At 35.3% G+C, this 15,008-nt stretch overlaps 1 protein-coding gene across 1 annotated transcript in view; it reads right to left on the reverse strand.

Annotated features, from left to right (window-relative positions):
• The window catches only part of LOC111142998 (dihydropyrimidine dehydrogenase), an 828,681-nt gene that overhangs the window by 560,145 nt on the left and 253,528 nt on the right, over window positions 1-15,008 (reverse strand). Inside the window, exon 8 of the mRNA XM_022496386.1 lies at window positions 7,133-7,220. Coding sequence (XP_022352094.1) covers window positions 7,133-7,220 — 88 coding nt within the window. The remainder of the gene's footprint in view (window positions 1-7,132; window positions 7,221-15,008) is intronic.

A 15,008-nucleotide genomic window follows, 5' to 3' on the forward strand; every position in this document is an offset into this window, starting at 1 on the left:
ACAACAATTTAAAAAAACTAATCCCTGCACTCAAAGGTTTTCAATATACTGTGCTTGTGTGTGGGGCAAGGGAGTGGGTATATGCACACAACCAAAAATAATAAAAGGAAAACTACATTCAGTTCTATAAATGACGTAGAAAACATTTTGCTATATATGAACACAGAATAAACATTTATCTTTGCAGGATGAGTATGAGTGTCTTATGTAAGAAGTGGCATTTGAGATGAATATTGTATAAGTATTGACTTTACCATATGGACATAGACTAAAAAATTTTCTCAGTAAAGTCAAGACTATGAGCCAAGATATAATGATGGAAGAGTACAGGTTACTTTTGAGGGATATCCAGATATTTGGTGGCAAGAAAGATCTATAAAGTAGTAGATTTAAGGCTAAAGGGGTAGATTTGGACAGCTATTATAGCTTGTTGAAAGTCATACAAAGAAAATTGGACTTATTCTGAAAGCAGTGACAGCCACTAAAAATATTCGAGACAGTTACAACTTGTTTTTAAGAAGTGTTACCTGGTTTGGAAAGTTCGTCATGTTAGAGTACCATATTCCTAAGAGAAGCAGAATGATTTTGAGCAACAGAGATAACCACCATGGGGACCAGGATTACTCTGACTGACATGATTAGCATTGTCTCCTAATATAATCAAACTGTTCAGGAATCAGTGCCAACTTAGTGAACTTGGAATCAGAACAAGGACATTTTAAAGCAAAGAAACTTATCTGTTTATCTTCATGATATGGGCTCCAAGAACTCCAGGTCCATTTATTCAGGTGTGTTTAAAGAGATACCACCAATATTTCCTCAGATTTTTTTTCCTTTCTATACTTGCAAAATTGACCAGTCCTTATTACCTGCTTCTGCAGAACAAGATGCAGTTTCTATAGCTATGTTAATATGATCAAAGAATAATTACCCTACATCTATTTTATTTCCTTCTGGGGGCTTTGCTTGAACTCATTAAATGATGATTTAATGGACTCTCAGCTGGAATTCCATTTCCCTCATTTTTGAATTCTTGGGAGCCATCTCACAATTATACCTGAGTACTTATAAGTGACACTAGATTAGACAATATTATAAATTTTTTTTAAAAAGTGGACTGTCAAAATCATGCCCCTTTTTGGCTTAAAAATTAAATTAGTTTTATTACTTTAAAATAATCTACTATAATTGTGCACAATCCCTAAACAACTTCAGTTTTTAATCTGTGGACAGAAGAGTGTGGTCTAAAAACCTTATTCCATTTTCTGCTAAATAAATAGAAAGTATACATGATTGTGTACAATTTAGAAACTCCTGATTAAGAAGCTAATTAAGAATAACTTTTACAGAGAATTCTGGCTCTAAGAAGGCACAAGAGATTTAACTAAAGGCCACAATGTAGCAAATTTAATACCACAGTTTCTCAATGGATTTTCTTAATTGTAATTATCTCTTCTTCAGCTGTTAAATATTTGAGACTCATCATATTTAAAAAATATATATTTTCTTAAGGTAACTGGGGAAAAAAGCCAACTAGAAGTAACAGTAAGAAAAGTGAGGCTAAATATAAAAAAATAATTCTTCAAGAGTATGCAGTCCCCATGTTCATGATCCTTAAATTGGACAACTCAGTGTAGGCAGGTGTCATCGGATAACTTGTTGGCCTTCAGTCATTGTGTCTGTAACAGCTTTTGCTGTTCAAATATGGATGTTTGCATTTGTTACATTTTCCCTACCTTCTCTATAAAATCTACTTTCCATGTTTTAGTTGCATTTCCTAGTTTCCTTAAAGCTTTCTTAATCTTTATTTTCTTATCCACTTAAGGGCCATTTTAAGAGTTAATGGCATAGATTATATTAAAAGTTGAAAGAAAAAAAAAAGAATTGGGCATGCAGTATTTTAGCTATTACTACTACTACTATCAATATCACTACCATCAATGTTACTAATCCTACTTAGTTCATTTATAGTATAATATCAGTTTTATAATAAGTAATATCTACTTTTTTCTAGGTTTGGCCAATATTGTATTACCCCCCCCAAATTGCCAACATGTTTCAATATCCTATCAATTTATTTTGGCAAATAGATAAAACAGTTGCATTAAAAATCAATAATTAAAAAATACTTATAGAGTTTCTAGTATGTGGCAGACTTTTCTGAAGGCACTGCAGATCTATGGACAAACCAGAAAGAGTATTCAGCCTGCAAGAATTTAACTTCTAATGACTAAAACAAACATGTAACTAGTCACAGGGAAGTGCTATAATAAAGTATATAGTCTAGTCTGGACATTCAGATAGGGAACAAAAACACAGTGGAGTGAGAATTAGGGTAAGGAAGCAGCTTCATTTATCCAGACTAAAGAGTGAGGGTAGGGTTAGATCATTAGAAGAGTACTACTCAAAGTAGAAAAAAGAACATGTAGGCTAAAAACTGAAATAAGAAAATGACAGTTGCAGGTCCAGGCAACACGATGTCCAAATATTGAGGAAAAAAATTTTAGATGAGGTAAAACTGAAAACAGTTCAAGATGGCTGAAACACACAATTTAACGCTTAAAGTGACTGGAGACATAAGCTCAATGTTGACCAAATCATGAGGAGCCTTGAAAGTCTTATTTTAAGGAGGTTTTCCTCTATCCCAAAGGAAATAGGAGGCTATGGCAAAGGAGAGAGGGTTTAATGAGAGAATGGCATCACGAGCTCTCATTTTAGAAAGATCACTATTTCTGTTGTAAGGATAATGATGTCTGGGAAAACTAGTTAGGAGGCTACAGCAGTTGTCCAGTATCAGTAAGGGTGGGGAATGGTATAGTGAAAAGTGAGTTCAAGAGAAATCTTTGGAATAAATACAGATTTAAGCATTTGGTGGTGAGACAGTGATTATCTCTATAAAATCTTCCTGAGGTTCCTGCTCCCTTTGTGTCTATTGTGACTGCAATAATGGATTTTACTGCTATTTCCTCTGTAATCCTCTCTCTCTCCCAGGTATTAAAATCAAAAATTCAGGAAAAAAACAAAAAAAAAATCAAAAAACCTCATCAGAAGAATATACAAAGTTTTCCCATTTATCTGAGGGTGTATTAGTGGATGATCCTTCCCTTATATGTTTGTTTAATCTTTTCACCACTGCCATGTTTTCTGAGAATACCAGAGGTAAATTATTGGAAAAGGGAAAGAACATGGGCTTCTCCTAAAGAGTTAACTCTTCAGTCATCTAGAACAGATATTCTAAAACCTGACTCTAGAATGAATCACCCAAAGAACTTTAAAAAAGAAAAAAGAAAAAATTATACTTATGTCCAGCCCACTCTGACTACATCACACCCCTCAAATTATACAATACTATTGTTGTTTGAATATCTTATAATTTTCATGACTGAAATTAAAATTAAGCTAAAAACTGAATTTGATTTCTCTGTATTTTTAATTTTTACCATAGTGCCTAGAATACTGCAGTTATTAAATACTTACATATATCACTCATCAATTACTTATTGATAAGTGTTGGGCATGCTATGGGAAAAGGCAATTAGTACTTCAGGATCTTTACAACATAAATCAGTGGCTTTCAAACACTGACTATTAAAGCTACATTTAAAAAATACATTTTTTTGTAATATGCAGGGTACATGTGCAAGTACACACACCCAAAACAAATACACACCAAACTGAAAACATTTTTCACAAATTAACACTTCCCCTAACTATGAGCAACACACTTAGATATTTTCTATTTTTTGTGTTCATTTTTGTAAAATTAAAAAAAGGAACAATGTTTGGAATCCATTATATAGATTTCAATACCAATCAAAGAGAACGACCAAATACTTTGAAAAAGCTTTGCACAGTAGATGTTCTAACTTATTTCTGAACATTTATAGTAACACACTCTGCAAGTGCTTTTATTTAAAAAAAATTTAATCTTTTAAGAAATCCCAATTGTCTCAAAACAACTCATTCTGGTTAGAAAAAGATACAGAGCTTTATATCACTTATCTTTGTTTCACTTAGCAGAAACTAAAGCTGTCATGGGTAAAACGATATAAGTCTCACAATGGTATATATTCAATGTGATGATTTCTTTAATGGGCTCTGTTAGCATTAGTTAGGGAAAAACCTGAAAGTGAGCAACTTTCACCACCAATATCATACATATTGTTAAAAATCAGGGAACATGAGAATATATTTTTGTTAATGCAATTAATTTATCAAGCTGTCCTTAATAAGTCATATTTAACACAAAAAAAAGGCTTTTATTCTTTCAGACAAACTAACATAGAATGGACAATATTTATGAATATAGATGATCTATAAATAGTATTTCCAACTACAGAAAGAAAAAATTCTCCATTTTCATTAAGTGACCTATGCAAACAATATGTACGCATTAAGTTCTAAGAATGAATTCTTTGCTATTCAGTGCTTTACTAAGCTCCCTGAATAAGGAATCCAAGTGTCAAATACCAATGATGATGCACACATTTGGCACAGAGACATTTATTTCTTTTCATTCTCTATTTTTATCACACATTCCCTTCCCTATAGTAATAGAAGTTTAATGGAAGCATATGTCCACCCAGCTAGAGACTATATTTCCCAGCATCCTCTGCTGCTAGGCATGTTTATGTGACCAGGCTGTGGACTATGAGATAAAAACAAAACTGATATGTGCAACTTCTGGGTCATAAACTTAAAAGGAAAAGAGCTCCCTTCCTTACTTCCCATTTTTGTTAGCAGGAATGTGGGCAGAGTGGCTTATCTATTGACCAAAGATGGAAGTCAAGCATTGAGGATGGTTCACACTGTTAGATGAGAGAGACTAATCATATATCTTGTTTGAACCACATTTTCCTTTCTAAAAGTGACCAAATCCACATTCTAAATAATGTAGAAGTCCTATTCCAAAATTGACTTCTCCAAACTGAGTGGAAAAAGGTAGATGAAGTGAGTGAAGTTTAATTACAATATAGAAGCAGGGTTAATGAACAAAGGCATGTAAGGATGTGAGGCTGTCCAAGTAATAGGCAGTTATATAGTAATAGAAAGGTCATAAATTCCCAACTCGGCAATCAAGAGTGTCAAATAAACAATTCCTGGAGGTAACGCTACTTGTCTTCTATAGACAGGAGCTTTTTTTTTTTTTCTTTGACAAGATGAAACTTTCTTGTATATATTTCATATAAAATACTGAAATAGAACATAACTGCATTCTACACATCACTACACCAAAATGTCAAAAGATTCACTTCCCAGCGTGAAAATGCACAACAACATAAATATGAAAGGACTCCACATTTTAAATGCAGTATTCACACCTCAGTGCAGAGTGAAATGGAGTATTGTGAACGGATGTGGCATTATCAAATAACATATGTAAGGAGATTTAATGGAATGAAATTAAAACAAAATTAAAACGTTATTGATTCTAACAGATGGAAGATATTTCTATGGCTAAAATCACTCAGACTGATAAACCACTTAATTGTTTCAAATTTTTATTATAATCTGATTATGCAATTAATTTGGAGATATTTCAAGTATTTACTTGGCACTTATCTCTCCAGTACAGAGATTCTTTGTAGACAACATTTGTAGAGATCACAAAACTGCATTAACATATACTATTCCATCAATGGAAAACCCATCTTTTCTGTACAACTGCTGTAGAAAACCACAATGGTGAATTATAAATAGTTATTTTGAAAACATCACCAAAATTTCATACCTATTGCCTCACTAAATTTTCCATTCACTATTCACAAAGTGTCTTTGAACCTGTACTTATTGAAAGTAACAGCAACTTACTGATCTAAAATTGCTGGTATTAGTAGAATATACTTCAGGGGTGCCTGACTTATTTCTTTATGTTACTTCTTGTATCTTAATTCACCATACAAACGTAAGTTGAAAGTAAAACCAAAGTTGGCGTAGTGCCTTTAAAAATGAAACCTATGAAAATATCAGACCTTTTCTCCCTATTCTTGATCTACACAGTAATTACTGTATTTAAATGAAGATAATATAGAGAAATAGTGATGACTCAAGTTCCCGAAGGGAAGGAGGTTTGTTACAGACATTTAGAAGCTAGAAGGTACAGTAAAAATTTATTTTCCTCTCCATAACTTTTCATCTATATAAACGGAGGGACAGAGATAGTCTTAGACTTAGTAGCAATTACCTAGTAAGAGAATACATGGCATCTTGTTAAGAAAAATTTAGTGGACTAAGAAGCATTCCTGATAATTTCACTCTAGACATGATCTCAGTAAGGACAGCCCCAAAACAAATGTTATCCAGTGTGAGATCACTCGAAGAAGTGGAACAATTTTCATTGCATGTAGCTTTATTATTTAGCTATTCACATTTAAGGAGTGTGAACTGTAGCAAAGACAAGCTGGAAGACAAGAGGACGGACTTACTCAGTTTATATGCCATAATGGTCCCCGGTATGGGGACACGAAAGAATGGATACAAAGTTCATGAGACAAAGACTAAGTTAAATCAACTCTTTGCTCTCTCTGGTCTTTCGGTGAAACAATAAGTGAATGGAGAAAGAGGGAGACCACTCAAGCTCTGTGTAACATGCAGACAAAACAGGCAGCCATGATACATGTGAAGTGCCTTAGCAGCTCTACATTGTTCATGTGACTTTCCGAAGTATAATTGAGCATCTTTAAAATTCAGCTAAATATGAAAAGTCTTTAGGAAATTTTGGAAAAAGATGAATAGAACAAACAAAACCCAAGCCAATTCTGTCCTTTATTATCTATTTGGCCAATTGGTTTTATCATAAAGAGAAAGCCACTGCATCTAGACATCATTAAGCCCAAATTCTGAGCTTCCATGGCATGACTGAAGAATATCTTGTGTTTTAGAGATGTTCACTGGTAATGATGGCATAAGGAGAGAAGGGGAAGTTTAACAATGGTCTTGGCAATGTCTACCCATAGTGAAGGTGAGACAACACAGTTATAAACAGAAAACTTTCTTTAGCCGCTCATTCCTGTCTATGCCCCAAACAGATGTAACTTTTATTGTGGAAATGTCTGCAGGCAGTTATTCTGGACACCGTCAAGAAATTTTTTAAAAATTACAAAGAAAAAATATTTAAAAGCAAGCTACTCACCTATTCCAATGAAAGCAGCTTTATACCCTTCTTCTTTCAAAGTGCTTAGAGTTATTTCATTTGCTGAAAGGCTTTTGCCACAAATTATCTATAAGAAAAAAATGTTTCAATAATGATGTTTTGGCATTTGATTAATTAAAACTCTAACATCAAAAAGAACAGAAACTCGATATATAAAAAATTCCATATACATGTGGACATACTTTTGTTTTCTAGTATATAGGCTTACATATACAAAACAGTTTATAAGTAGAACACTAACATGTCTTGCTTAAGGACTAAATGCAGTTTTGCCTTTTAATGAAGTAGCAGGAGAAAAGCTAGTGTATTTAAAATCAAGTCAGAAAACTTTCATAGCTTGATTAGTATGTTCAAGGCACTATGTGGGACACTTTAAACAATAAAACGATAAATGAGTCACAGTTTCTGCCTCAATGTATAATGAAGATCTGTGCAGAAGATGTACATAAATAAATATAATATAAAACAAAGTGTGATCAGCACATGTCTGCAGGAATTCAAGAGGACAGAGAGATTCATTATGGCTGAGTTCACAGGATGAGAATAAATAGAGGTAGCAGGATTTTAATAGGGCTTTTTAAAATAATAGAATTTTGACAGAGGACATTTTCTAGGGAAGATGAATAGAGTTGGGAGGCAGAGGGTAGACACCACTATTAAAAGTCATGATTCTTTGTTCAGTTCCCAGACAAGAGCCGATTTTCAGATCTGGAACCTACTAACTGCAGAGGGTGGCCAAGTCCCCAGGAAGAAGGACCCTGCAACATCCTGTCACATTAATACTGTAATGATTCCCTTAGTCCCTTTCCAAAGGGAACTATGACCATTTACCCAGGTGACTGTAAGCTGGAGAAAGGCCAAATAATCACATGTTTCAAGGACATGGGACACGGATTCTTCACTGACATTGATACCTGGAGATGCAAGAGTGGGGAACTACAAGGAAAAGGTAAAAAATGGACCCTAGTAAAATTCTGGCTCCCTGTGGGACCACTGAGATCATAGCCCTAGAGCGTGATCATTCCCCCAGTATTCAACTGCATAAGCAAAATTGCTATACTTGTCAGTTGAAGTAATCCCCACATTGGGGCACTTGCTGGTCTGTGCAGTAAGAGCTATAACAGCTACAATAATTGGGAAGACCAGAGAACTTTTGAAATCCCAGTCGAGGGAGTAAATCAAACACACCACCATATCCTGGGGGTGGGTAAGATGAGGAGAGATGGTGGTGGCCCATGTTATATTTCTCTGTAATTCACCAGGCTGGCTCCTACTGAGACCAGATGATTCCTAAAGAATAACTGTAAACTACTGCAGGCGCAACCAAAGAGCACCCCTGATTGCAGTTTCTGTGACGGATGTGGTATTATTGCTAAAGCAGATTAATAAGGCCACAGGTACACTGCATGGGGTATCCTTTTCCATCCTGCTTCTGAGAAAAAGGAATCAGAAAGAGTTCACATTCACAGGGGAAAGATAAGAATATTCATTTATAGTTTTGCCTCAGGAATATGTCGACTCTCTGCTGTAATAATATATGTAATCTGAAACTATCTGGCCATCCCACAGAACATCACAGTGATCCATTACACTGAGAACACCAGGTGTATCGGACAGCACGAGCAAGAGGTGGCTAGTATGTTGGAGACTTTGTTAAGACACATGCACTATCATATGGTTTCACTTATTTGTGGAGCATAACAAATAGTATGGAGGACAAGGGGAGTTAGAGAGGAGAAGGGAGTTGGGGGAAATTGGAAGGGGAGGTGAACAATGAGAGACTATGGACTCTGAAAAACAATCTGAAGGGTTTGAAGAGGTGGGGGGTGGGAGGTTGGGGAAACCAGGTGGTGGGTATTAGAGAGGGCACGGATTGCATGGAGCACTGGGTGTGGTACAAAAACAATGAACACTGTTATGCTGAAAATAAATTTTAAAAAATGATTAAAAAAAAAAAGATACATGCACTGAGAGGGCAGACAATGAATCCTAAGAAGATCAAGGACTAGTCACTGGATTAAAGTTGAGATGTCTACTTGTCAGGTGTGTGACAGTATAGCCTTCCTAAAATAAAATATTTTGTTGCAATTTTGTTCTCATTTACCACTATAGAGAAGGAAGCATAACACCTGGTAGGGTTCTCTGGGTTTTGAAGATAGCATGTTCTTAAAAACAAAAGCCTCTAAACTGAATCACAGAGCAAGAACAAATTTTACCCATGAAACAATAATTTAAAATAACCGGTACAGAGTACTTAAGTAAGTGCAAGGCTCTCTTCTAAATGCCTCATATATGGACTCATTTAATCCTTACAATTAGCCTTGTGAAGTAATATTGGTATCCTCATTTTACAGATGATGATACTAAGGAACAAGAGGGCTTAGGCAACATTTATCAAGATTGCATCTATAGTCTAACTACAGAGCCAGCATGAGTAACAACTGTGATCTTATGTTTCTGAGGTAAAAGGAGAATGAAAGAAGTGGCACCATCTTCAAAGGCATAGAAAAACAAATTACATGTGAAGACCTACTGGAAATGTAGTGTTTCTGGAATATAAAGGGCAAAGCAAAGAATAGAAAGAGAAAGTAGGAGAAGAAGATCTCTGGGATTGTGTCATACAGGGCCATCTTGTTCTCCTAAAATACTAATCTACTTTTATATTGGGAGATAGAATAAATGTCTGGAAGTTTATAAACAGAGGACAAAGTGAGATTAATAACTAACATTCAGAACTCTGGAACATATCAAATATTACAGAACAAATTAAAACATCAAGTAAGCACATACTATTAAAGGTGCTCTATATTATCTAATAGTGTGTATTTGTATTAGAACTAGTAGAATTAAACACTACTAAATGTACCTAATACCAAAGGTTCTGAATTACAATTTATTCTAAAATTTTAAAGAAGATTTTTCTTTTATTAAACTATTTCTCATTGTAGAGATAGAAAGTTTTACTGTTTATTTTATTAAATAAATAACCTTAATACCAATATATAATAAAGGCAAGACATAAAAGAAAACTCTAGGTCCAAACATTCTAAATAAAGTTTTAGCAAAAAGAGTAAAACCGCCATCTCCAAAGTTGAGCTGTGGAATGCCCTGCTGATGGCTTAATTCATGGAAGTGATCCTCAGAATCCCTGACTTTAGGTTTAGTTTATCTACTGCTTCAGCAGAAAGATTCAGAAAAGACCCCTATCCTCCCTGTGTGTGTGCAGTTTAGTTTAGTATTGGCACCACGTGATTTATCAAACATAAACAAAGACATCCCAATCCTTCCACTCTAGTAGAGTGAATGTGTCTGAGTTCATAATGTACAGGAAAGAAATACAGATATTTCATATTTCTGCAGCCCATTTCCACCTTAGTAGGCAATACTATGCAACTGGGAAGAACAAAAGAAAGTTGAATTATACTTCAGTGTACTGAAAACTGGAAAGACAAGTCACTTGACTCTTGGTGTTAATATACTGGGACTGGGACCAGGAAGACTTCACCATACTATGGACGGACACTGTGAGAAAGATGGATAATAGCCATTGGGCAGCAGCTCCATGATGGAAATGAGACAGCAATAATAATAATATTCAGTGAAATGACAGGCACCAGCACTCTTCTCTGCCTGTGCTGGGGAATCTAGTCAAATTTCCCTTTTCTAAAAGCCTCAGACTCCCAAACATTTGTCATCTAATCAGCAACTAAATCTCAGAAAGAACAAGGAAAAAGACTCTGACAAAAAAAGTTAAAATTTTGCTTACCTTATGCCTTGGGAAACTGAGCTGAAATGTGTAACATGTAACCAAAGCTATTATTACAAGACAACTACAACTACCAAAAACATTCCTATGGCTGATAGACTATGAAATCGTAATATTATTTGTTAAATAGATATGATGTTAGAAAAATGCCACATGCTGAGCATTTTGTTTCTGTTTTTGTTCCTTTTAGTCCTATTTACTTCTATATATGTAATAGTTCATCTTGATTTTTCTTAAACATGGATTACAACATATTATGTACCTTCCTCTGGTGGCTTTAGTAATACAGGACTGAGTACTCAAGCTTTGTAGCTAAATTCAGAATAAATTCACTCTACTTCAAGCTCAGGATAAGAATTATTACTATTCAAATATAAGGGCTAAATATAGTAAGCCCTGAGCCAAATTTCCATCTAAGATCCCCTTTGGGACTTCATGGAACTTCCTTTACATATCCATAATATGCCTTCATATATATATATAATAATAATATTTGTAATGGAGATAAAGGTTTACAACTTTGTTTTGGAATATAATTTCTTCTTCAAACAAAATATATGATACCCATTATTAAAAATACAGATAAATGCTTCCATAAAACGGCATGAGTTTACAGAGTGGATGAAACGACAAGACCCATCTATATGTCTACAAGAGACACATTTGGAACCTAAAGATACATCCAGACTGGAAGTGAAGGGATGGAGAACGATCTTTCATGCCAACAGACCTCAAAAGAAAGCTGGGGTAGCAATTCTCATACCAGAAAAATTAGATTTTAAGCTAAAGACTGTAGTCAGAGATACAGAAGGATACTATATCATTCTTAAAGGGTCTATTCACCAAGAATATCTAACAACTGTAAATATTTATGCCCCCAATATGGGAGCAGCCAACTACACAAGCCAACTGTTAATCAAAATAAAGGGTCATATTGCTATCAATACATTAATTGTAGGGGATCTTAACATGCCACACTCAGTAATAGACAGATTGTCCAAGCAGAAAATCAATAAAGAAACAAGAGCTTTGAATGACACACTGGACCAGGTGAACCTCATAGATATATACAGAACATTCCACCCTAAAACAACAGAATACTCATTCTTCTCCAGTGCACATGGAACCTTCTCCAGAATAGACCACATATTGGGTCACAAATTAGGGCTCAATCTCAAAACTGAGATTATTCCCTGCATATTCTCAGACCACAATGCTTTGAAACTGGAGCTCAACCATAAGAAAAAGTTTGGAAGGAATTCAAACACTTGGAAGCTAAAGATGTTCCTGCTGAAGAGTGTTTGGATGAACCAGGAAATCAAAGAAGAACTTAAGCAATTTATGGAAACCAATGACAATCACAGTGAAGACACATCTGTTCAAAACTTAGGACTTAGGCAGTCCTAGGGGGAACTACATAGCCATTCAAGCCTCACTCAAAAAACCTGAAAAATCCCGAATACACCAACTCTCTTTATACCTTAAAGAACTGGAAAATCAACAACAAATTAAGCCAACCCCATGCAAAAGAAGGGAAATAATCAAGATTAGAGCAGAAATCAATGAGTTAGAAAGTAGGGATACAGTAGAACATATCAACGAAACTAGAAGATGGATCTTTGAAAGAATCAATAAGATTGATGAACCAGTGGCAAAACTAATCCAAAAGAAAAGAAAGAGGACCCAAATTAATAAAATTATGAATGAAAGGGGAGAGATCATGATAATACCAAGGAAATAGAAACAATCATCAGAAATTATTATCAACAGTTATATGCCAATAAATTAACCAACCTAGAAAAAGTGGATGCATTCTTGGAAACCTATAAACTTCCAAGACTGAAACAGGAAGAAACTGACAACATGAATAGACCAATATCTAGTAATGAGATTGAAGCAGTGATCAAAACCTCCCAAAAAAGAAGAGCCCAGGACCTGACAGATTCCCTGGGAAATTCTACCAAACATTCAAAGAAGAAATAATACCCATTCTCCTGAAGATGTTTCAAAAAATTGAAGCAGAAGGAAAACTTCCAGACTCTTTCTATGACAAGCACTTCCCTGATCCACAAATCAGGCAAAAACCCCATCAAAAAGGAGACCAATATCCCTGATGAATATGTATGCCAAGATGATTCTCAGTAAGATCCTAGCTAATAGGATCCAACAGTACATTAAAAAGATTATCCACCATGACCAGGTGGGATTTATCCATGGGATGCAAGGGTGGTTCAACATTCACAAATCAATCGATGTGATAGAACAAATCAATAAGAGAAGAAAGAAGAACCACATGGTCCTCTCAATTGATGCAGAAAAAGCATTTGACAAGATACAGCATTCGTTCCTGATTAAAACTCTTCAAAGTATAGGGATAGAGGGAATATTCCTCAACTTCATAAAATCTGTCTTTAAAAAACCCACAGCGAATATCATTCTCAAAGGGGAAAAACTGACAGCCTTTCCATTCAGATCAGGAAAACGACAAGGATGCCCACTCTCACCACTGTTGTTCAGCATCGTACTAGAAGTCCTGGCAAGAGCAATCAGGCAACAAAAAGAATAAAATGTATTCAAATTGGCAAAGAAGAAGTCAAACTCTATCTCTTTGCAGATGACATGATACTTTATATGGAAAACCCAAAAGACTCCACCCCCAAACTACTAGAACTCATACAGAGATTCACTAATGTGGCAGGATACAAAATCAATGCACAGAAATCAGTTGTTTTCTTATACAGTAACAAAGAAAATACAGAAAAGGAAATTAGAGAATCGATTCCATTTACTGTAGCACCAAGAACCATAAGATACCTTGGAATAAACCTAACCAACGAGGAAAGGATCTATACTCGAGGAACAACAGAACACTCATGAAAGAAATTGAAGAAGACACAAAAAGATAGAAAAGCATTCCATGCTCATGAATTGGAAGAATAAACATGGTTAAAATGTTTATAATGCCCAGAGCAATCCATACTTTCAATGCTATCCTAATCAAAATTACACTGGCATTTTTCAAAGTGCTGGAACAAAGAATCCTAATATTTGTATGGAACCAGAAGAGACCCTGCATCAAAGGTTGAAAAAGAAAAACAAAACTGGGAGCATCACATTGCCTGATTTCAAGTTTTATTACAAAGCTGTGATCACCAAGACAGCATGGTACTGGCACAAAAACAGACACATAGAACAGTGTGAACAGAGTAGAGAGCCCAGATATGGACCTGCAACTTTATGGTCAAATAATCTTCAACAAAGCAGGAAAAAATATACAGTGGAAAAAAGACAGTCTCTTCAGTATTTGGTGCTGGGAAAATTGGACACCAATGTGTAGAAGAATGAAACTTGATCACTCTTTTACGCCATACACAAAGATAAACTCTCGAAATGGATAAAAGACCTCAGTGTGAGGCAGGAATCCATCAAAATCCTAGAGAAGAACATAGGCAGTAACCTCTTCGACATCGGCCACAGCAACTTCTTTCAAGACGTGTCTCCAAAGGCAAAGGAAACAAAAGCAAAAATGAAATTTTGGGACTTCATCAAGATCAAAACCTTCTCCACAGCAAAGGAAAAAGTAAACAAAACAAAAAGGCAACCCATGGACTGGAGAAGATATTCGCAAATGACACTACAAAGGGCTAATAACGAAGATCTATAAAGAACTCCTCAAAGTCAACACTCAAAACACAGATAATCATGTCGAAAAATGGGCAGAAGACTTGAACAGACACTTCTCCAAAGAAGACATACAAATGGCTAACAGACACATGAAAAAATGTTCATCATCATTAGCCATCAGGGAGATTCAAATCAAAACCACATTGAGATACCACCTTACATCAGTTAGAGTGGCCAAAATTAACAGGATAGTAAACAATATGTGCTGTAGAGGATGTGGAGAAAGGGGAACCCTCTTGCACTGTTGCTGGGAATGCAAATTGGTACAGCCACTTTGGAAAACAGTGTGGAGATTCCTTAAGAAATTAAAAATAGGGCTTCCCTATGACCCTACAATTGCACTACTGGGTATTTACCCCAAAGATACAGATGTAGTGAAAAGAAGGGCCATATATACCCCAATAT

The sequence above is a fragment of the Enhydra lutris genome, unplaced genomic scaffold, assembly GCF_002288905.1.
Source record: "Enhydra lutris kenyoni isolate GAN:26980312 unplaced genomic scaffold, ASM228890v2 scaffoldscaffold9, whole genome shotgun sequence".
In the NCBI taxonomy this organism is placed as follows: Eukaryota; Metazoa; Chordata; class Mammalia; order Carnivora; family Mustelidae; genus Enhydra; species Enhydra lutris.